This window comes from Convolutriloba macropyga, chromosome 9, assembly GCF_964194025.1.
Source record: "Convolutriloba macropyga chromosome 9, txConMacr16.3, whole genome shotgun sequence".
NCBI classification, from domain to species: domain Eukaryota; kingdom Metazoa; phylum Xenacoelomorpha; order Acoela; family Convolutidae; genus Convolutriloba; species Convolutriloba macropyga.
In genome coordinates this window covers 41,063,946-41,089,107 of record NC_134476.1, presented here as the reverse complement: position 1 = coordinate 41,089,107, position 25,162 = coordinate 41,063,946, and the positions used below count along the sequence as shown (strand labels likewise).

The 25,162-nt window shown below is 33.2% G+C and overlaps 1 protein-coding gene across 1 annotated transcript in view; it reads right to left on the bottom strand.

The window, feature by feature from the left end:
• LOC142345784 (condensin-2 complex subunit D3-like) overlaps positions 1-25,162 on the bottom strand; it is a 127,046-nt gene that overhangs the window by 2,073 nt on the left and 99,811 nt on the right. Inside the window, exons 14-15 of the mRNA XM_075398130.1 lie at positions 13,771-13,868; positions 7,519-7,680 (exon numbers count right to left, since the gene is read on the bottom strand). Of these exons, the coding sequence (XP_075254245.1) occupies positions 7,519-7,680; positions 13,771-13,868 (260 nt within the window). The remainder of the gene's footprint in view (positions 1-7,518; positions 7,681-13,770; positions 13,869-25,162) is intronic.

Below are 25,162 nucleotides of genomic sequence, written 5' to 3'. Positions count from 1 at the left end.
GGCTTTATCGGTCTATCCCGTTTATATTGATCGCCCTTGCCAATTCACTATATTTCGAGGCTTTATTTGAATGCATTCTATAGTCAAGACAACAAACGTAATACTAATACTAGTTAGCGGTATACTCTAAGGAACTTCGCTAGCTTAATAAACTAAGTATTTAAAATTTAAGTCTTTATGTCCCGTCTTCATCGGCTTATCCCGTTTCTTTTGACCGTTGTTTTGACCGTGACTCTATTCAAAACAATGCATAATTCAATGAATAAAATATTTAAACATAGCCGGCAGATTGCCGGAAAATAGCCGCGATAGACGTTTGGGGCCTTCCATGAATTGAAACAACTAAAGAGATTAGATAGACAGATCAACCAGCAGTCCTTTAATAGACCACTAGACTTTTTGGGTTAGCTTTGGACTGTAATTTTTACGAGATACATAAACTCTATCAGGAGAAATCCCTAATAGGGCTTTTCAAAATTAGGATCTCTTCCAGTTGTGCCCCCTCAGCTTAGTGGGCGCATATTATTTGCACCCCTCCTATGCACGCGCATTATTTTTTACATAATGACTTACTATGTAATGTCACGTGCTCTGTAACCGGGGGCGCATAACGTACTGGCGGCACAAACGGAGATCACAAAAATATTATTCAAAATCAAAAACTCTAATAATCATGAATTAGGGCATATATGTTTGGCACTACATAGATGCACACTACTGACCTTTAACAAGTAAATGTTCATAAAATTTAAAGTTCCATAAGTGAGTTCAGAAGTCACTTTTTTGAGTGAGGTTAGTAATTGAAAAAGTCAATTCCAACAAGTCAGGGTAAGACAAAACAAAAATCTGTTAGCGAAGTAAAAAAAAATTAGGAGCGCTATAATAGCCGCCTGGAATTGAGTACGCGGCTATTAATATACATTTAGTGAGGTAAGTCAGTAGTCAAGCACTAAAAATGTGGCTTGTAAAAACCGAAGCCCTGAATAGCAATCCAAAAAGTTGGAAACTTAAGACCTGATTATCAGCATCTTTAGAAAAACAAACATCGACAGTAAACAGAGCATAAAACAAAACCAACATGAATGAACAAATTAAAAAACACTACGCAATTGATTAAAACAATGTCCGTACAAACAAAACAAAGCTGGCACATTTCCGGACAATACCCGCCGTTGGGATTGACGCACATTGGGATTAATGTAGAAAAAGAAAAAAAAATGAGACAAAACAAAAGAGTCATTTTTCTAAGTATCGAAGAGTTCAAATTTGGTTCTACATATTCTAAAATTACAGTTATATCAGCTTCAAAACTGAAGGCTAATAAGCATAACTCTAATGTTAGCTAGCAATTGGGTTAAACAGAGCCAGCAGATTGCCGGAAAACAGCAACGATAGACGCTTGGGGCCTTCCATGAAATGAAACAACTAAAGAGATTAGATAGACAGATCGACCACCAGTCCGTTAATAGACCACTAGCAGTAGAGTTTTTGGGTTAACTTTGGACTGTCATCTTTATGCGACACATAAGCTCTAAGGAGAAAGCCCTAATAAGGCTTTTCAAAATTAGAATCTTTTCCGTTTGTGCCCCCTCAGCTTAGTGAGCGCATATTATTTGCACCCCTCAGATGCACGTGCAATAATTTTTACACAATGACTTACTATGTAATGGCACGTGCTCTGTAACTGGGAGGCGCATAACGTACTGGGGGCATAAACGGAGAAGATCCCAATATTAATATTCGAAATCAAAAACTCAAGAGTCTAATAATCAAGAATTAGGGCATATATGTTTGGCACTACTTAGATGCACACTATTGGACTTTAAGAAATAAATGTTCATAAAACTTAGAAAGTTCCATAAGTGAGTTCAGAAGTCAATTTTTTGAGCGAGGTAAGTCATTGAAAAAGTCAATTCCAAGAAGTCAAGGTAAAACGAAACACAAATCTGTTAGACGAAGTAAAAAACATAGCAGGACAAGTCCTGAAATACAATTCAAAGAATTGAATGAAAAACATAGAATTACTCTACCTGACCAGCAGATCAATTCAACGATGCCAGCCAAAACACAAACAAAATCATCTCAAAAATTTGAGAAACAAACAATCAAACAAACTAAACAAATATATAATCATTGATAAAACTTTGATAAAACAAATAAAAAAGTTTTATCAGAAAATTTTCAAAATTCGAAAGGTTAAAATGTTGGAAACAAATCCATTGAAACTCACAACTATACAGTAACTTTTTTCAGACCGTGGAATAGGTTTCCTGGCACTTGAGAATGGACAATTATCAAAAATTGACAAAAACTTTAGGAAACCTCAAAAAAATTGCAGATTTTATCAAAAAAAATGCAAAAATTCGAGACATTAAAATGTTGAAAACTACTCCATTATTACCATAAACTATACAGTGCCCTATTATCAAACCTTAAAGAAGATTCCCTGGCCCCTGAAGCTGGGAAAAGGGAAAAAATGACAAAAATTTTCAAAAAACTTGAAAAAACTAGTATCATTTTGTGCGTTTGTGGTTGTAGTACCAAAACATATAGCTCATAAAATGGTCATAACAAGTACATTTGTCTCGCAAAAGGCCTTCATCAACTTTTAAAAACTTCAACCAAAGACTAATGAAGCAAAAAACTTGAAAAAATCACAAAAAAGAACATGAAAAATTGCACCATTTTGAGCCCATAAACTCCTAAAAATGACCTTTCAACCTTGAATTGAGGCCATCCCAGCAGCTGCAACACTTTAAGCACTTGAAGGACTACAAACGTCCACTTTGGGCCTCTAATGAAACTTAAAGCCCGCTGGGCTTCACCTGTTTATCCCGTTTTGAAAGATCAGTCATTGAAAAATATGTGAACACATCTTAAAAAAAAACACAGCGCACCAATACAATTCAAATTCTTTGAATTGTCAAAAATTTAAGAGCGCTATAATAGCCGCCTGGAATTGAGGACGCGGCTATTAATGAACTTTGATAACCTAACGCTCTATGACTTAATGGCCGTGCTTTATGTTTCTCCGGTGTCTTTTGATTTTACTCTTTTGAATTTTGACCGCTGTCACTAAATTACGTAATTCAATGCGCGAAAAAATTTGACATTGTCAGCAAATTGACGGAGAAGAGCCGCCGTTGAACCACTTGACTCACGCTGGGATTGAAACAGAAAGAAAAAAATAAGAGATGAAAACTGCACTTAAGTGTCAAAAAAATTAATATGAAGTTTCAGTGACATATGTAAAACCAAAAGAGTGATCAAAATGTAAAGCCATTTAAAAAAAACACAGCAGAAGAAGTCCCGAAAAACAATCCAAATAATTGAACGAGAGAGTGAAAACTAATGTACCTGACCAGCAGATCAATTGAACAACCCCAGTCTAAAAGAAAAAAATCAGCAAAGTTGAGAAACTAAAAAAATCAAACAAACTAAACAAAAAATAATCACTGCTAAATATCTTGAAACTTTTACACCGAAGGCCAAATATGATACAATTCAATATACTCATAACTTCACGCAAAAATCTTGAAAGAAGTTTATTTGTCATTAAAAGTAATTAAACTCGATAAATATAACAAATGACAAGAGGTTTCTAGATTTTGCAGAAAAAAATGTTAGAAACCATGTTCTATCTCTGGAGTTCCATAAAATTTAAAAAGGGGTCAGTAAAAGTCGTTACACTCAAAAATGACAAATTCAAAAAATTTTTAAAACAATTACAATTTTTAACAAAATCTTGCTTAAATTCGAACGATTAATATCTTCCTAACCATTTAATTGTCTCAAGAGACTATCCAGTATCCCTATTTCAAGCCTTAAAGTTTCACTGACTCATAAAGATTGATAAACTCGGAACATGATATGAATTTGGAAGGAAAATTTGAAAAAAAATTATCAGAAAAATGCTAGAACTCGTGTTACTAAAACATAGATAACCATTCTATTACCTCTACCAACTATGCAGTAACCTACTATGCAGTAAAGTTTCAAACAAAATTACTAAAATTCGCGATATTAAAAAATATTAAAAAATTTCATTGCCATTAGAAACTATACAGTAACATAATAGCAAACTTTATAGGAAGTTCACTGGCCACTGGGGAAAGACAAACTCAATTAAAATTTTTCCAAAAAAATTGTTTTTCTTTTTTTCCAAAAAAAAGTTTTTCTTTTAAAAATGCTTTATTCGTGATATTAAAATCTTGAAAAACATTCAAATACTCCTGAAAATTATGCAGTAACCTATTATCAAACTATAGACGAGGTTCCTTGGCTCTAGATGTTAGAGAAACCTAAAAATGAGTGAGGTAGGTCAGAAAAATGAGTGAGTCAGGTAAGTCAGAACACAATCGTGAACTTATATGTACTTATGTAAAACAAAAAACGTGCTTAAAAAGTATAGCGAACAATAAAAACACAGCAGGACAAGTCCTGACGTACAGTTCAAAGAATTTTTATTGACTAAACGAAAAACTAAACCTAGAACGATGATTGGATTGTGAAAACCATTTCCAAAAAAATCAGATAAAAAAACAGAAAATCAAAGTCAAAAGTCCGAGCGTGAACAGAAAATCAATAGCGAGAATAGGAAAATTGTTTAAACAAAAAAACTAGGCCTAGAATGAACTACAAAAGGATTAGGAAAACGTCATTTAGAAAAACTCCGATCAAAAATAAAAAAAACAGTAAAAATCAAAATGAAATTGCCGCATGTGAAAAAAAAAAACCACTAGAAAGCAAATTTTTGTTCAAACACCGATTTCTTACCCTACTTGAATATTCGAGTGAAAAAATTTCACGCCTCAAAACCACTCGCCTTTTCGCTCCACTTCCTGTTTCGGCGTGCACAAAATTATTACTCCACATTGATTTCAAAAATCATGAAAATGTGTGAACAGGTCTTTAAAGAAATATAGCAGGACAAGTCCTGAAATACAATCCAGAGTTGAAAGCAAATTATTGCATCTGACCCGCAGATCATTTGATGAACAATGGCAGCCAAAAAGGCAAACAGTCCCAAAATTGGAGAAACTAAAACAATTAAATTAAACAGAAAAAAATCATACCCAACCGTTGCTATAAATAGGAGAAATTAGAAAAATCAAACAACCTAAAAAATTTAATGCTTTTATCCTGAAGGTCAAATTTCATCCACTTAAATATACACCATTAATCTAGGCAAACGTGAAAGGGGTTGATCACGCGCAAAATTCGTGATATTAAACTGTTAAAACCATTCAATTGCAAACAAAGCCATGCAATAACCTAAGAGCAGTTTCCTTTGCCCCGGAAACTGAAAACTCAACATATGACCATTTTAAAAAAATTATGAAATTTAGAAAAAAAATAAGTTTTATCAACAAATTGCTAAAATTCGTGATATTGTAATGCTGAAAACCATTCCATTACCACCCAAAACTATGCAATAACCTGAGAAGAGGCGTTTCCTTTGCGCCAGGGGCAGAAAAACACTAAAAAAAACTTGAAAAAGTTGCAAGAATTAGTATTATTTTGCAAGTTTGTTTGCAGAACCAAAACACACACCGCAGAAAATGATCATAAAAAGTAATTACTTGTCGCAAAAAAAGTTAATCAACTATTAGAAACGTCAATTTAGAACTGGTCGAGCAAAAAAACCTGAAAAATGCTAACCATTTTGGGCTCAAAAGCTCCTAAAACCGACCTTTTACCTTGAATTACGTCCTTCCCAGCAGCTGCACCACCCTAAGCAATTGAAGGACTACTTAAGTCATCTAAGACCTCAAATGAAATTTGATACCCGCTGAATTTTACCTGTTTAACCCGTTTTAAAAGTCATGGAAAAACTTATGAAAATATCTTACAAAAAAAATAAAAAGACAGAGCAGCAATACAATCCAATTGTTGGATTTTAAAAAAGACAGCGCCCCAATACAATTCAAATTTTTTGAATTGTAAAATGATTGCACCTAAAAAATAGCCGCTGATAGGCTGACGGCGACTATTAATCACAGCATATTATTTAAACGTTCACACTCCGGGAGCTTACATTTTAAATACTGCGACTGCAAAGCAAAAATTAAGAAACAAAAACATAGCCGGCAGATGGCCGGAATAGCTGCGAAATAATAGACCTGCGTGCCACATAATAGAGATAGAAACAGATAAAGATCTAAATTGACAAAAAAAATTGACGCCGCTCAAAAAAACTAGGTAAAAAACATTCAGCGATAAATTAATAAAGCTTGTTAAAATTCATTCCGCAGAAGCCTCTTATTAGGGACCTTTACTGCAAAAATGAGTTCCTTTGTCCCTAAACAAATTCAATTTAAACTTAAGTTTTAAAGTGCAAAAGTCATTTTATTGAGTGAGGTAAGTCACGTATGATCAAAATCTAATCACACAAATAACCTAAAAAGTTTCGCTAAAGCGAGCGAGAAATGACGTCACGCGCGCAAATGCCGTTAGTGAGAGGAAGAAGTCATTCAGAAAATGACCTTTTCAGCTTTGCTGTGTGAACAAATGTAAAACGAAAAAAGAGCGTCAGACGACGAAACAAAAAAAACATAGCAGGACAAGTCCTGACGTACAATTCAAAGAATTTTAATTGACTAAACAGAAAAACTAGACCTAGAATGGACTATGAGTGAATTGAGAAAACCATTTTTAAAAAAATCAGATAAAAAATAAGAAAAAACAAAATAAATGTCAAAATGCCGCATGTGAACAAAAAAACCACTAGCGAGAAATGAAAATTTAATTCAAACTAAAAACAAGGCCTAGAATGAGCTGTGAATGGATTGGGAAAACCATCTAGAAAAAAATCCAATCCAGAAAATCGAAAAAACAGTAAAAATTAGAGTGAAATTGCCGCATGTGAACAAAAAACCACTACCGAGAAACCGAATTTTTGTTCAAACACCGTTTTCTCACTCTACTTAAAAATTAGAGCGAAAAAAATTCACGCCGCAAAACCACTCGCTTTTTCGCTCCATTTCCTGTTTCGGCGTGACCAAAATCACTACTCCAATTTGACTTCAAAAATCATGAAAATGTGTGAACAGATCTTAAAAAAAAAGACAGCGCCCCAATACAATTCAAATTCTTTGAATTGTAAAAAAACCAAGAGCACCGCAAGCTTCGCAGCTATAATAAACAGGACATATCAGAAATTTAGCGAAATTCGATTTCACTAGAGGTTTTGAAAAAATTGCGATCACAGTCATTCAAGACCGTACTTTTGCTTCGTAGCACAGCTGCAGTAACGCATGCAAGAAAAACACCCAATTTTAAGTTAAGCACATTATACCGCATTTTGACACATTTTAATGGTTTTACTCTGCCTCGGCGTCGTACCAACCAATTAATAACGTCGAAAAGCAGTAGTCTAATTTACATTTATCTACAAGCATGAATTCAAAGTTCATTTGTTGAACAAAAAATATCCTGGAAGCAAAAATTCTTCAATTTCAGCTTTGACTGCATTCTTTACTTAACCACGAGTTCTTTACTTATCCAGTGGAAGATTACCTTGAGTGTCATGAGTTTGAGCACATCTGACATTATGAAGTCAAACTCTGCATCCACTGGCTGTTCACTCTGGACATAGAAGCCAAACACTTCCGTCATCAGCTTCACTTTCAATTGGAACCGCTGTGACTCGGACAGGTGCAATGCTAGGAACTGATATACCTGCAACAAAACAGCTTCTCGTTTGCAGACGAAAGCCATGTCCTTTCCGCACACCCCTTAGTACCTCCTCCCCAAGTTACAGAACAAGTAATAACGTAGCCAATCAGTAAAAGAAAAAATATACGAAACAAATTTTCTAATCTTACTGTTCGTGGATCAAATTCTAAATTCATTGTATCAACTGTAGCGTCAAAGACAGCTGCACAAAATTCTTCAAAAAATTATAGTAGCAAGTCATTGAACATGGCTTAGCGTACATTTTTTTACACCTACGTTCTCGCACTCTTTCGATCATTGGTATAAATAAAAACGCCACTATCTAACTATCTAAACGCGACAAAAGAAAATTACAATTTGTTGCACGTAAGGCACTGATTTTCCCGTTTCAGAACAACTCAACCGATTTTAAAAACATAGCCTGTGACATAGCTGTCATCTCTAGAACATATGAGGGAATCCACTTACTTGAGCAAGCTATCCAATTATCCAGACAAAATAACACAAACTTTCAATCTTCATATAGTACGAATTCACAAAAAAATACAAAAAATTGCATCATGCAACCGGAACTCCAGTCTATCCGACACCTGTTCTATATTTTGGATCAAACTTCATTTATAAGATTCTGTAACAAGGAAACAAAGCGCTTCAGACAGTGCCAGCAAGCATTAGATTTCAATTCAGTTACCAAAAAATCAACACAAGTTCAACAGATAGAAAAGTACAAAATCGCCAGAAAAGCCTAAAAATCCACAAAAAAGTTGAAAAATCCCAAATTCGCGTTAAATTCCCTTTATCAAAAAATTTCAAAACGCTATAAACAAACCTAAATCTTAGTGCCTTAGTCTACATTGACCAGTTGGGCGCCACCTGAACAAAATAATTACTCACTTAGAGAAAATTTTTTGACAGCCTAAATTACTTGCTCTCTTTCATAAGAAGGTATAACCATTATTAGAAAACCTACAAAAAGATCACAAAAAAATTCGAGTCTTTCATAGACCATGAAAATAGTACAAAGTTGAGAAATAATGAATAAAACATCACAATTTTGTGTCAAAATTTATAGAAGACAACTTGTTTGTAGCAGTCAAAACTTCACTCAATCCGTAAAAGAAATGGAAAAAATACAAAAAAAAACAATTTTTCCCCGCTCTTCGAATTTGTTCACCGAAACAACTTTTTCAAACTTTCAAAAAACAGCCGGTAAAAAGACAGCTTTTCAACTAACTAGTATCTACAGGCAAAACGCATCAAAGCAGAGCAAATAATTAAAAAAAATTGCGAAGAAATGCCCAAAAAATTAGAATAATTCATTTATTTTTCATATGGTATAAAAAAAAACATTATAAACATTTGAAAAAATTATTTCCAGCAATTGAGACGATAAAATTGTTAACACAGCATTAGGCAGGCCATATCAAGCTCAGACATCTCTAGTTTTAAAGTACTACAATACAGAAAGAAATAAAATGACAGAAGAATGAAACTAGCCGGGAGAGCGCAAAATGCGGAACAAGACTGAACCAAGGCAAAGCGAACTAAACTCTTGTTTGACGAAGTGACAAAAAATAGTAGGACAACTCTTGAATTTAAATCCAAAGCATTGGAGCAGCTAATGACCTGAATATGAACATTTTCCCATAAGAATCAAACGTTAACAGTCGACAAAGCGCAAAACCCTATATGCACAAAAACAAACGATAAAAATCTTAAAAACTAAAGGTATTCTTTTTTTTAAAAACTAGTGTTGTAAAAAGCATCAAAAAATAAAACACTTCAAATAACTATTACAAACTACTATTACTATTTACTACTACTATTACAAATTGGGGCAAAAAATTCTTTGATAAATTTGTTGCCTCAAATTAAAAAAACGTAACTACATATTAAAATCCTTAACCAAAATATATTATATAACTTTAGACATCACAAACATCTTTAGATTCCACTACGTGAAAAAAGAACAAAAACATCAAAGAAAAGCAGGAATGAAAAACTCCCAAACATTTCATGTAGAATTGTTATCTACATCAGAAAAAAATGTAATGTTCATTGAAAACAGTGTCGAATGCATCCAAACCACTGACATGAACTCCAGTCAGCAAGAAAGATCATTTACGCATCATTACCAAAAAGTGACACCTTTCATTAATTGAACCGAATGATAAGACAACAAAATGAACAGCAAATACAGACAAAGGAATAAAAATTCGCCGTTTGTTTTTAAGACAGAAAGTGTCAAAGACACAAACCATTATTCATGAGATCAATTGCTTTGATCCACTTATGCCTCAATAGCAACCGATGAGGCCTGTAATTAATGCAACTAAGTGAAAATAAATCATAAACAATTCAAAAATAATCAAAAGTTCACTTACATTATATGACAGCAGATTGACATCAAAATGTCCACAGAAATTAAAAAGACAGGGTGCCAATACAAGCCAAATCCTTTGGATGGCTATAACAAAATACTGCCCAATAATAGGCAGCCGAAATCAGGGCGGCTATTGATCAACAAAATGTCAGTAGTGTTTGCTTGATACAACGAGAAGCCCGTTTTTCAAATACTTGGTGCGGCTATTGAAACAAACCGTCAAAGAAGTTTCAAGCGGATGAATTGAAAAATTGAGTCTCGTCGTCATTCAAAAAATAAAGCTCGTCCAGCTTGCGGAATATTTCCGCCAAAACCCTCCGTAAAAACTAGTCCCAAAACTACTGAGGCGTATCTGCTTTCCTAAACATAAACCAACAAACGTTGGACGAATTGCTCTCGAACGACTGTCGAGGCAAACAATTCAGGAGAATGCATAAGCTAAAGAATTTTTTATTGTAAAAAAACGTCTCACAGGAGAAGGGTTCAATACCGTTATCACTCGGATGATAGTTTTGGACATTCAGCTCTACGCTATACGGGCTATGTAAATTCATCGGTCACTATCAGTTTTATTTTAGCAACAGTCTTAATTTCTGAATGAACGCAATTCAAATAACTCAAAAATCAAAAGGTCAAGAGCAAAAAATTAGTTGGAGAGCAATTATAAAAACAACTGACAAACACAGCTGGCATACTGCCAAAAAATAGCCGCAAATCCCTTTCGCAGATCTATAGTTTCAAAAAGATGGTAAGAGAAATAGAGCAAAAAAACGTCTTTTTATTAAACGCAAGATGTCATATTTTGATTAAGAATTTGTTATCACTGCTACTGTTGGCTGTACTAAAATAACCAAAAATTAGAGTGACACGCATTCACTTGACCGTATTTCTTTGAAATTAATAAAAGAAAACTCAATTTCAGATACAGGGAGTTATTTTTGAGAGTGAGGTAGGTCACATGAAACCAAAAACTTAATCACGCAAACAGATAAATAACTCCCTCAATGAAAAGCAAAAAATGACGTCACGCACGCAATTCAGTTGAAATTGCATGAGCGAATGAACAAAAAGCTGATTTGAAGCGATTTTGACGTCATACGGTCGTAACGAAAATCTTGTCGAAACAAAAAAAACATAGCAGGACAATTCCTGAATTACAAATCAAAGAATTAAAATAATTATCACCCTGATAATAAAAAAACTTCTATTAGCAAAAAATAAGACAGTCAACAAAGTCCATGATCCCAGTTTACCAAAAAAAACCTAAAAACAATTAGAAAAGTTTTTTTTCCAGGACTTTTTTTCCAGTGTTTTAAAAACAACTGAAATAACAACACATTTTAAGAATACTAAATCTACGCATCCATAGAAAAATTAAATAGTAGAACCTTGTCAGAGTCAATGACAATGACGTACGAAAAAAGGAAGAGGCAAAAATTAAAGAAAATAGCAAAAATAAGAATATCTTTCTAAGTAAGAGAACCTCATGACTACATGTCAAAATTCTTAACTATAGCATACTGTATCACTTTAGAATTCCTAAAACATCCTCCTCTTTCATCGATTTCTCATTAGCAATCAATGACCCTTGACATTAATGAGACTTAGCTATAAGACAACAAAAAGAAACAAAAATGTGACAAAAGCTCAAAAAATCACTCACAAAAGACGTACTGCGTATCAGTCATAGAAGCAGCATCTATAACATCAACCCATAGAATCGGTTAAAACGAATATCTTTGGCATCATATGAAACCAGTCAGTTAAGAGATAAAAACAATAGTAAACAAAAAAAACAACAAAAAATTTTTGGAAAAAAATAGTATCAAAGTCATAGAAAGCACCAATTTTGAGCTTAAATAATTTTTACGATGAAAATGAATCCTATTAGCAATCTTTGAGAGAAGTTATTAAAACAAACGGTAAGACAACAAAAAGTACAGCAAACACTCGCAAACCTCAAGTTCATCAAAACAAACAAAATCGAAGTCATTAAAACCACTAGCCATGAACTCAAAACATAAATCAGGCTGATATATGCCTCATTAACAATCAAAAAGACCTGCCAATAATGATACTTATGATACTTAATTAATGATACCACATCAGGAATATAATAAAAAGGGGCAAAAATTATATGTTCACTAATAATTTATGACAAATAGTGTCAAAGTCATAAAAAGCATTATCTGACCGCGGCTCAATTCAAACAAATGCAAATACGCACAATTACAACACATGTGTATCATATTAATATCGCACAAGGGAAGCGATACTGCAAACAGAAGTCAAATAGCCGCACGTGAAAAAATGCGCTTCCAAAAACAGAAAATTTCAGATACCAACTTCTCACTCCACTTTAAAAGTAATTTGGAGCAAATCACGCTTCAAACCTACTGGCTTTTCGTTCATTTTACTACTCCAGTGCGCTTAAAATTGCCACTCTAATTTGACTTCTCACTGATGTGAAAAAAAAACCGAAAAAAGTGTGAACAGATCTTTAAAAAGACAGCACACCAATACAATCCAAAAACTTTGGATTATAAAAACCAAGAGAAGGCCAACAATAGCCCCAGCTATCACTTTGTGGCTATTTAAAAAAGAGCAAGCAAAGTAGAAAAACAGCCCAGGCCCAGATATTATTTATGAAAAAACTCTTCTCTAACTTCTTTTTAACTCCTCATGATTTCCAAAATATTTTCTGAAAAAATGACTTCTTTATCATAGTTAGTGACTAATAGAAAACTACTAGTTACTGCAAAAGAGCCACGCTGAAAAGATAGCCCTTCTTTTCCCAAAGTCATCATATAGAAATTTACCGCACCTAATATTTGCAATGATAAAACGGCTATGCACCCGATTTGAGACAATTTTCATATGTGAAGGCAGGGTTTTTCTTTCTCAGTTGAAAAACGTTAGCAAAAAAATCTACCTTCAGAATGAAAAAAGATAATGCTCATCCATAGAAGGCTATTGAGATATCTAAAACCCGTTGACATGAGTGTAGACAACTATTAATTTTTCTGTCAGAGGTTCTCTTGTAATTAAGATCATGAAGTGTTCAGTAAGTATTAAAATCGCCCCAAAAACACACCTTGTTATTTTGCTGAACAAACTACCGAAATTTTTTACGTTTTTGATACCAGTAAAACTTATAGATTTTTAAATATCTTTTCCTCTGGGCACTTCAAGTGCATGAATAGTACAAAAAAAACTTTTCTTCAAGTTATTTCTCATAATTTGAATTGATAATCGGACCATATCCACAAAATAAATAGACTGAATGTTTTGGTGGTCTAAATGTGTACTGGTTAAATATCAGCTTTGAAATTATCAAAGTTTGAAGACAATTGTTAGTGGTTAATTGGGCGTTGTTTCCAGATACAAGAAAACAGAAGAGAAAATGATACCAGCTGTTATTTTGATGGTCAATGTGTTTTGCAATTTTCTTTTTCAAGTTTCTAGGTTTGAACCAAAACTAGTAATGCAATGCTCTGAATATCAATCTCCCAGCCATGAAATTTCATAAAACAGTTTTGCAAAATGAAACATTTAATTTGACAAGCAATGAAATGTTTGTCTTCGCATTTTAAAAAAAAATGGCGACGGTTTTCATAATTTTTCTCACGTTTAAGACAAAACGTTAGGTCAACATTTTTCACTCGAGAACGAAAACTGGTGTATATTCTCAATTTAATAAAGAATCGAACCAGGAGACGTTTCTCTTGCGATGACATGGCTGCATCAGGTTGGCTGCTCTGGTTAACATGTGAGTGGACACGGTCACTGATGCCAGAAGGAACGCGACCTGAACAACAAAATAGACTTACGAGTATAGAAAAAATAACAAAGAACAATCATAAATTGCAACAAAATCATAGTTCAAAATCAACTGACAAATAACTTGGTTAACATGATATTCTCATCAACACAGCAGATTAGCAGTTCATTTAATCAAATCAGCAGTCCGTTTCTTTTCTTCACAACAAGAAAAAGGCCTCTTGCAATATGCTTTTGTTCTCCCCACTTAGATCAGGTAAGAACAAAAACTTGTGATCTTAGGCATTAACTTAGCTAGAGGTCTTTCTTCTGGAAACATCATGTAGTTTTTCGGGTTGATGACATTTTCAACTTGAGCCCATTTGAAGTTGCTCGCACCATATTCAATTTGATTTTAGTTTGATGCCCCAACTCATTGGGTGACAAAAACATCAGAGCGCTAATAATTGGCGTTAAAATTTGTTGCCCCTGCTGATTGGTTGACTTATAAAACAGATTTTTGAATCCATGCCAGCAGACATTTATTCTACAAGTACGCTGTCCTCTCAAGTATTGTGATAAATATTTGATAACTTCTATCCGATTACAAATGGATGTTAACATATTTCTTTAAGGAATAAAAGCTCCATCTTCATAGCGAAACGATCTCCATTTAGATCTAGTTCCTCCTGCGCAGATTTGAAGCCCTTAAGATTGCAAAATTCAATCTCAGTTTGACCCAGTTCATGATAATGCTGTAGGGTTTATCCCACTTAGAAGCGAGTCTGTCCGCCAGTCTTCTGAGAAAAATTTTGCTTTCTCTGGCCATCATGCCGTCAACACTGAAAATGAACGGAGTAAATGCGATATGTTTTTCATGGCAAGCCTCGGAGTATTTTCTCTTTTCGTCAGCGCAGCTTTCCAACACATCCTCTGGATTTCTGTTGCTGTAAGACTTAGCCTCAGTGTCTGTGACACGAATATCAAACGAGGCAGTTTCTTGCGGGCTCCAGACACCTCTTATGAGAAGATCGGCTCTTAAAGCTTTCTGATTTTCTGAATGTTCACGAATTACTGGTTCTTTTTGAGTGTAAGTCCATGCAAGGCACGATAAGTCTCCCAATAAATCTCTAATTTCATTATGCCTTTGCGTAATCAGGCCTCCTTTTTTGCAGATTAGGGCATGCTGAACATGGAAATCTTCACCACAACCGTCACATTTCACAGGGAGGTTTGCTAGGGGTAATCCGTATCTTAGCGCCATTGAATCCCGGAATTCGTTCTTCGACAACACAAAATTGTCTCTCTCTGACACTTTTGCGGTTAACCAACAAGAGGTTCCCGTTTTGAAATTCCGCTCCATTCTTTCTCTCTGATGTGCATGCTTGTTCTAACAAAGCTTTAAATGTATTACTCTGCTGGGACTCATTTTCCTGCTGAAAACTTTGTTTGCTGCTGCGAACGTGAGTTTTGTGTGCGTCGACGTCCAATGCCGTTCCATTCATAATAGAATCCGAAATCAGTGAAGATGTTTTCTTGGACATTTCAAACTGTTCAATCGCTTTTACCACTGAGTCAGGAATACCTAATCCTCCATTCTTAGCAGAGAAACTGAACAGGCTACGTTGGGGATTACTCACATTATAAATGTAAGTTACGGTTGATATGAACTGCTTTTTTATTGAATCTTCTAATGGTTTCAAAAATTCATCGCAACCAGGGACAACCCTCATGAGAAAAATCCATTCGGCCTGGACTGATTTAGTGAACACCGAAAAACTCTCATGAGGGCAGAAATTGGCCGCAGCGCTCAAAAGTTGAATCTTAGCCTGGCAATTTTTGATTTTTTCATGAACAAATTCTTTCATGGTAGTTTTATCGCCAATGAAGCCTCCAAAATAACGTTTTCCAGTTACAATTTTCAAACCGGTTTGCTCAAAGCAACTCTTGGCTTCATCAACATGGTCTGGATGAACATTAAGGAAGCTTTTTTTGGCTCAGGGTAGTATCCATACTTTGGCCCCTCATCAACTACTTGTTGCAGCCAATGTTTTAAGTCATCGATTTTTGCACAAGCCGCGGCATCATCTGCATAAAAACTTTGTTTATGTTTCGTCGGGTTCTGCAATTTTTGTATTAAAGGCAATAGAGCAACACCATAAAACAGCATTGAAAGAGGATCGCCTTGAGTTGTCCCTTCATTGCTGCGAATAAAAACATCAGTATTGCTCAGCACAAGTTTAGAGCTTTCCTGGTAACTATTGTACAGAAAAGTGGAAGCTCTGGACCAAAGGGTTCTAGCGTTTACAAGTGCGGAACTTCTGTTTATAGAATTGAATGCATTTTTTGCATCACGCAGCAACAGAACAAAACCATTGGAGGACTTTTTCTCAAACAACTCTCGAAGTCCATGAATCGATCCCTCAATTCCACATGACACTCCACCCGCAAGTTGTTCTGATCCAAACGCATACGCCAAGTCATCACCAGTTAAGTCAGCTACTGTTTTACCGAGTAATCATTGCAAAGTTTCACCAATGCCGATTGGCCTGACTCCTGGCTGTTTATCTAATGCAATATGTCGACAGATGAACAAGGCTTTGATTTTACGCCACGAAATGATTTCGTTTGCGATCAAATTACCTAGCTGAGAAACTAAGTCTCTCAATCTGAAGCTATCGAGGCCAAACCTAATTAACGCATCAAACCAGTGGTTGGCGTCTGATCCAGAGGGTCCTGAACTACCGAAAAGTTTCCGGGCTGGTTTTTTTCAACGGTACTACTCGTTATATTCAGTTTTTCCAGAGGAGGAAGTTCTGATATGTTGAATGTCCCCTCAAATAATGGTTAGGCTTTCGGGTGCTTTTCTTGCAAAATTTCGGTTACAGTTCTTCCGTCTATTAAATCAGAAGGCTTAAGAACACTGGTTCCGTTTTTGTCTGCAAGGAACCTTGTTGCATTTTTGATGTACCCTTCTTGGACCATTTTCGCAAACGCTCGGAGTTTCTCGTCGGGGTCGCTTTTTTGAGTTCTCACAGCTCTGCTCGAGAAATGAGTACATCTCTTAAAAGATTGAACAAGAGGTTGAAATTTTTCCACCGACTACTCCTTCATCCTATTTTCAATTGTTATTTTTACATCTTTGGAGTGTCTCACTTTGTTGTCTCTGTGGAGTATGAGAGCCGAAAAAACCAGAAGTCTCTCTGATGGAATATTGGATTTCAGGAACAATTCAAGTTCGCAATTTAGCATCTCGACATACTGTTTACCAATTTTTCCCGTCAGCAATCTGTAAAATTTGCATCTGCGTGTGCAAACAGTATTCCATATGTGTTCTCAAAGCACTTCGTTCTCCTGAGGCACGCTGTAATTTGTGTTTTTGAGTGGAAAAAATTTCTTTCATCAAAGATTCTCTCTCTCTGCATTTGATAAAACTTTATCTGCACGATTATTGTCCCCTAGATTAAGCCTCGCTAAACCTTGTGTTAAACCACTAGAAGAAGACTCAAATCTAAATTGCGCTGGATTTTCAAAAGCGTTTTGTATCAAGTCGCTTACCTCATCGGTCATAACTGTAAGCTGCTTGAGTTTTTCTACCAATTGCAGATAAATCCAAACTGAATAGGAGTCAAAAGTGGTGTCATACTTTTTATTCCAATTCACATTATTCCAATTCCATAAACATATTTATTAAAGAAGTATGCGAATATAAGAATTAAAACATAAAAAAGCAAAAAAAATACAAATGTAAAGAAAACAAATGTTTAACATAACTAACTAAACGTCGGAAGAATTGCTCTCGAACGACTAGTGGGGGCTCTAATGAATTGCAGCCTGCTTCAGTCGGGGGAGGTGGAGCCTAAATGGGACTAAGAAGTTCAATAGTGGGCTTCAAATAACCACATTAGAGGTTAACATATACCACTATTAAGATTTAAAGTAAAAAATGGCACCAGTTTCGGCGCACTTTTCATTTGACTTTAAGTATTGAATTGCCGCCAATTGAGTTCAGCTGCTTGAAATTGTGATTCAGAGAGAATTTTAGATCAGGCAAAATGCAAAAAGTCAAGGGCGTAAAAGTCAAAATTGTCAAGCGAAAATTTTGCATAAAAAAAGACACACACACGTTTACAATAATTGCTATGAACTTCGTTCAAGAGCAATTAAAAACAGGCATGTCGAAATAATTGTTTAAACACTGCCAGTAAACTGCGACAGCAATGGCAAAGAGAATTTTTCTCAAAATTAATGACACGAAGTTGATATAGAGAGCCCAACAAAAGATAAATCATTAGAAAATATCAGCAAGAAAATGCAATTAAATTAATTGGCTTTTTGTAATTTATTTGGCGTTTTGTAGAAAATCCGGAAAGAAATTAGTTCCACTCGTACTTAATCAGCACAGGCACATACTTGCTTCCAAAATTGGTCACAAGCCACTGACGATACAGGTCAAAAACTGCCAATGGGTCTCAAATTGCTGATAAAACTAACGTGCTTTGAAAATGCAGCAATTTAAATAAACCTGGCAGATTGCCAGAAAACAGCTGCGACAGCTTTGTAGTCGTATAGTCCCAACGCTAAGAAAGAGCTGAAAAACGTTCAAAATATTTTTGCTATTAAATGTGGCTAAATCACTGATTTAGCCCTATGTAATGTATAGCTTCCTTCAAATAATCTTTAATGACATGATGACTTTAACTCATTCCATTAAAGTAAGCAGACCTCGGTTTGAGAGTGAGGCAAGCCATGTGTGACCCAAAATTTAGACACTCGCAAGAACAAAAGATTAACTCGAATTTGAGTGAAAATTGACATCACGCATGAATGGATGAGTGCAAGAAAGCTGATTCGAAGTGATGGTGACCTCCAGTGGTCGTTATAACAAACTTGACGACGATAAAAACATAACAGGACAGGAACTGAATTACAATCCAAAGAATTATATAATGATCTGACAATCAACATTTCTCCAGCAACATCAAACTATGACAGTAAACAGAGAAAGTAGTAGAGGGTGAGCAAGAGTGGGGGGGGGGGGGTAAAAGGACGTACCTATGTATAAAGATTACCTATAGCCTATTTTCATCAATTTTCCAAAGACGTACCTAAAAAAGAGAGTGAGAACAATAGACCTGTCATCTTATCGTAATTACCCAGGAGTAATTATCTTAATTACCCCAGGGAAATGCATCCGCTCTAATGCACTTCAGCTAATCTTATCTACCTAATAAAATTCATCTGCAGAACTTTTACTTTCAAACTTTTCATTTACGCATAACTTTTTCGATTATCATTTTTTTTATTTTCGATTATTAATGAAGTTTTGTTTTCAATATTTCAAATTATTGGAAGTTTTTCGCAAAAGCTTCTTAAAAGTTTTTTTGAAAATTTAATTTTTTTTCTATTTTTTTTCTCATGATGTGAAAGCATGCAAGAAACCGATTTTTTGGCATTTTCTTTTGGTAGTTTCTGTTTTTTTTCTCGGTAGTTTCAGTTTCAAAAACCAGAAACCGTTAAAAAAAATTGTATATAAAGTTGTTCTAATAATCGGTTGAATTTTTTTAACACAGATTTCAAGGAAAAATACTAAAACACAGAAAACCATCACTGAAATTTTTTTTGTTTTTTTTTCGTAGTTTCAGATCCTGAAACCTCAAACTAAAAATTTTTTTTGGTCGAAAATGTATACTACAGTACAACTTTAGAGGGTATTTTTCGAAGTGAAGTTCAATGGTGGTAATTTCACGGTCAATTATAGATTATGGGTTTGGGTTTTTTGTAGTTTTAGTTTCTCAAACCTCAAACTACAAAATAGTTTATCGAGAATGGTATGCTATATCAACTCTCTATATGTTGTTTTTAAACAAAGCATTTGATAGTGACTTCTTTAACTCCTAGAAGTTACACTTTTTTGTTTTTTCTGAAGTTTCAGCTTCTGAAACCTGAAACCTCAAATTATTTTTTTTTGGAATTGTTTGTTACAGTACATCTTTATAGCGTAATTTTAACGCAGAATCCAATGGGCATAATTTAAAAGTCGTGAAAAGAGGACAAAATTGTATTTTTTGAAGTTTTAGATTCTGAAACTTGAAACCAAAAAAAGTTTTTGGTAAAAAATACTCAATTCTTGTAAAAAATACCCTATTCTTGAAAAAATGAAAAAACCCATTTCATACCAAAAAATACCAAATTCTTGGCAAAAAATACCCAATTCTTGCCAAAAACACCCAATTCTTGTCCAAAAATAGCCAATCGTTGTCAAAAAATACCCAATTATTGCCAAAAATTACCCAATTATTGCCGAAAAACCTAATTCTTGGCAAAAAATTCCAAATTCCTGAAAAACAAACACTCCATTATTGTGAAAAATGCCCAACTATTGCCAACAGATCCCAGGTCTTGGTGAAAAACACACAATTCGTGGCTCAAAATATCCAATTATTGTCAAAAACACCCAAATGTTACCCAAAAAATATCAAACTGTTGCCAAAAAAAAAACAATTCTACCCCACGAATATCTGTTTCTAGTCATGAGTTACACAATTCATAGCAAAAATGCCCCTTTATTACTAAAATCTACAAAATTTTTGCCAAAAATAGCTAATTCCTGCGAAAAGGAACCCAGTTCTAGTAAAATTATCCCAATACTTGCCACACAGAGACACAAGTCTTGCCAGAAATACCCATTTTTACCACAAAATAGCAAAATCTTGTCAAAAAATGCCCAAATTGTAACCAAAATAACAAAATTTTATCAAATATTTATCTAAAATATATCAAAAATTAGACAATCTTACAATCATCCGTTTTTCTCTAATTTCTTATCAACAATCCAATTATTTAGTGACCTAAAAACATCAACTTTTAAGATAATCTTTTGTAAAGACGAATCTTCTCAGGTGATTGATATAGGTTTAATGAGTACAAATTTGTCACGAATTTTTTTGCTATTGTACAGAATTGATGGTTAAAAGTTCAATCATAGTAATTTAACAATTACGTCCTACTATCTTCTCAATTAAGAACAATTACGTGATCATTTTTTGTAAGAGGGCCACTGACCTCTTTGGAACAAAATTTACTCCAGCTACGTCATATGATTGCTGCAATTAGGAATACCTATGTATTGTATGGGGTCACTGAACTCATGTGAACAAAAAATAATCCTTACTACTTACGATATTATTCCTATTTTATCAAAGCATGCACAGCTCACGTGCTTGAAGTCTTACTCATAGTATTGTAATAATTACGTCACTATTGCGTCATAATGATGTCATTTTTTATTGTAGTGCACAAACAAACATTCAACTCATTGCGCTTATTTTCGTTCTCTTCAACAACTTAACTATAGTTAGACTTTTTCATTTTTTTTCGGAGACAATTTTAAATTTTAATCTCCTCTTCCTACAAACCTAAGTTTTTAGTCATAAACCTTTCAGTGGAGATTCATCATCTCTAGGACATCTTCCTATTTCCCATTCCAGGTAAGTCAACTCTGTTATAGAATATGAAAACAGACCAAAAAAAAGTATAATGGGCTATTATAATCATCGTACTCATTCGCAAATAGCATATTATTTCTTCACAAAGTTTTTTTCAATATCTGTATTTCCAATATATTTAGGAGTTCAACCGTCGTCACCTTAAAAAAGGCTGCAATAATGAATATCAAATCTGTGAAATTGAACGAAAATCTTAAGGCCCACTTCTTCCCCGATTTCAGTGATGATGTAGCAATTATAAAGGAGAGGAAGACGTGCTTCGGCTGGGTAGCTGAACCTCCATTCTCCATTCCGAGGCAGCTTCTAGTCTTCATTTTTGCAATCGAGAATTTGCCAGAAGTCTCTGTTCCATACAAACAGACAACTGTAGACTTCTACGAGAACCACATCGAAAACAAAACTTTACAAGTCTCAGACAACATGGAACTGAGCAGATCAGTCCGTGCAAAATTTTGTGATTATGAGTTGTCCTATAGACCAATGTATGAAAATCAATTGGGATTTTTTGAGGAGGAAAGAGAACTTAAATGTCTCTGGCGTGTGTCTGACGAGTATGACAATTTGCAGGAGCAGAAACCTGATCGGTATTGTGACGAGTGGGAAAATGGGTCATTGACAGAGAGTATTATCGCAAGTATAGAAGAAGAGAACGCACTTAACCCCAAGTTAGACAACAAAAAATCTGACAAGGCAGTCCCCTTTTCGTGTTTTTCTACCGGAACTGGACAAGATACAATGAAAGAAGCACAAGGAGCATCGACTGTTGAAAATACTTCAATCAAGTCTGCCAGAACCATCCTTAGTACTGTAGTCAAGGATTATACAGATTACCAAGATCATATTTTATCTAATGACGCAAGTGAAAAAATATCTGAAAAAACTTCCATCAAATCTGAGCAACCAGCGTCTTGTACAAAAAAGACTGTCAAGAGAAGGGCTCCTGCTGTCAATAACCCTGAGAGAGAGGGAAGTGAAAATCCGGATGGTGATGAAAACGAAGACAAAATGTGTCCTCCATCTCGCAAATTGAGACGAGCTGCGGAGTTGAATAGTAACTAAACTAGCAGGTTGAGAAGTTATTTCTTTGACTGATTATTTGTTTATATTTCCGGTATAATTTTAGATCTAAAACTGGTATTTCCTGAGGTGACTAATTGACTGGTTAATTGTAATATTCTGTTTTTACACTCAGAAAAAGCTGAATTTCATGTATGCTTCTGAATTGATACTTTGATACTATAATTTAATTGAGTTTTAAAAAATTATTCTCGAAATCAACTTTTATTTAGAGTTCAATTTTGAATTAAAATGTATGTCAAAAAGGCTTGTTTTGGAATAGCTGTTTTTTTCAAAACTGGCGGTTAACGTCGATAAAGACTTCTTTTTGTAATATCTGTTTTTTTCAAAAACGCGGGTTTTTTTGGCTTCTGCAATACACTCCCGGCAGCTGATACTGGATGATGCAAAGCGATTGCAGTGATAATTTTGCAGCAAACTCCAGCAGCAATTTTTTCCCACGAGAATGTTGCAATAAGCGTGCAGCATTTGATAATAGAATACCGGGTCTTTTTAGAAGGTTTTTGGCAAAGAATTTTTAGATACAGATACCCATACAAATCGTTAAGTATAGAATTAACAATTTTTTTTAAAAAACTTGAAAACGTTTTGCATAATTTTTTACTGTTTTGAAAAAAAAAATATTCTTTTACTATCTCATTTTTTTAAAAGAAGTCGTTTTTTTACAGAAACTTTTTATCATTTTTCCATTTGTCAGTTTTTGAAGCTTTTTGATGTGAAGTTTTGAATTGAATTTTTTTTTGAATTGAACATCTTTTTTACTAAAATAATTTTTTTTTGAAAATTGCCGTTTTTTACATAATATTTTCAACAAAAAATGTAAATATTGATGTTTTTTATTTTTCTGTTTGGCCAGTTTTCAGGTTTTGAAGTTTTTTTCATGTAAAATTTTCAATTTAATTTTTTTTTGAAAAGAATTTTTTTCTAGAATAGTTTTTCTTCAAAAATTTCGTTTTTTACATAAGCTTTTAAACAAAAAAAGCAACTTGTGTTGTTTTTTTCTTTTTCTATTTTTCCTTTTTTCAGTTTTTGAAGTTTTTTGATGTGAATTTTTGAATTGAATCATTTTTTTAATTGAAAATCTTTTTTACTAAAATGATTTTTTTTTTTTTGAAAATTGTTGTGTTTTACACACTGTTTTTAACAAAAATATAAATCTTGATGTTTTTTTATTTTTTATTTCTCCTTTTTTTTCTGTTTTTTTAATTTTTTAATGTAATTAAATTTTTTTGAAAAAACAAAATTTTACTAGAATAATTTTTCTTTCAAAAATGCCGTTTTTTACATAAGGTTTTTGACAAAAAATGCAAATTGTTGTTTTTTATTTTTTTATTTTTCCTTTTTTTCTGTTTTTGAATTTTTTTAAGTAAAGTTTTAAAATTTTTTGATCGAAAAATTTGTTTTACTAAAAAAAAATTTCTGTCAAAAATGCCGTTTTTTACATAAGGTTTTTAACAAAAAATGCAACTTGTGTTGTTTTTTATTTTTTTATTTTTCCTTTTTTCTGTTTTTGAGTTTTTTAATGGAAATATGAAATTTAATTAATTTCCTTTTTGAAAAAACAAGTTTTACTAGAATAATTTTTTTTTCAAAAATGCCGTTTTTTACATAAGGTTTTAAACAAAAATGCAACTTGTGTTGTTCTTCATTTTTTATTTTTCCTTTTTTTCTGTTTTTAATTTTTTATGTCAAAAATGCCGTTTTTTACATAAGGTTTTTAACAAAAAATGCAAATTGTTGTTTTTTATTTTTTTTGTTTTTCCTTTTTTTCTGTTTTTGAATTTTTTTAAGTAAAATTTTAAAATTTTTTATTCGAAAAATTTTGTTTTACTAAAAAAAATTTCTGTCAAAAATGCCGTTTTTTACATAAGGTTTTTAACAAAAAATGCAACTTGTGTTGTTTTTTATTTTTTTATTTTTCCTTTTTTCTGTTTTTGAGTTTTTTAATGGAAAATATGAAATTTAATTAATTTCCTTTTTGAAAAAACAAGTTTTACTAGAATAATTTTTTTTTCAAAAATGCCGTTTTTTACATAAGGTTTTAAACAAAAATGCAACTTGTGTTGTTCTTCATTTTTTATTTTTCCTTTTTTTCTGTTTTTTTAATTTTTTTATGTAAAAATTTTAAATTTAATTAATTTTTTTTGAAAAAAACAAAATTCTACTAGAATAATTTTTCTTTCAAAAATGCCGTTTTTTACATAAGGTTTTTAACAAAAAATGCAAATTGTTGTTTTTTATTTTTTTTGTTTTTCCTTTTTTTCTGTTTTTGAATTTTTTTAAGTAAAATATTAAATTTTTTATTCGAAAAATTTTGTTTTACTAAAAAAAATTTCTGTCAAAAATGCCGTTTTTTACATAAGGTTTTTAACAAAAATTGCAACTTGTGTTGTTTTTTATTTTTTTATTTTTCCTTTTCTCTGTTTTGAGTTTTTTAATGGAAAATTCTAAAATTTTTTATTCGAAAAATTTTGTTTTACTAAAAAAAAATTTCTTTCAAAAATGCCGTTTTTTACATTATGTATTTAACAAAAAATGTGAATTTTGTTGTTTTTTACTTTTCTGTTTTTCCTTTTTTCAATTTTGGAAGTTTTTTTGTAAAATTTTAAATTTAATATTTTTTTGAAAAAAACATTGTTTTAGTAAAACAATTTTTTTCCAAATGTCGTTTTTTGCATATTTTCAACAAAAAATGTAAGTTTGATGTTTTTTCTTATTCTATTTGTCAATTTTTCAGCTCTTGATGTTTTTTGCAATT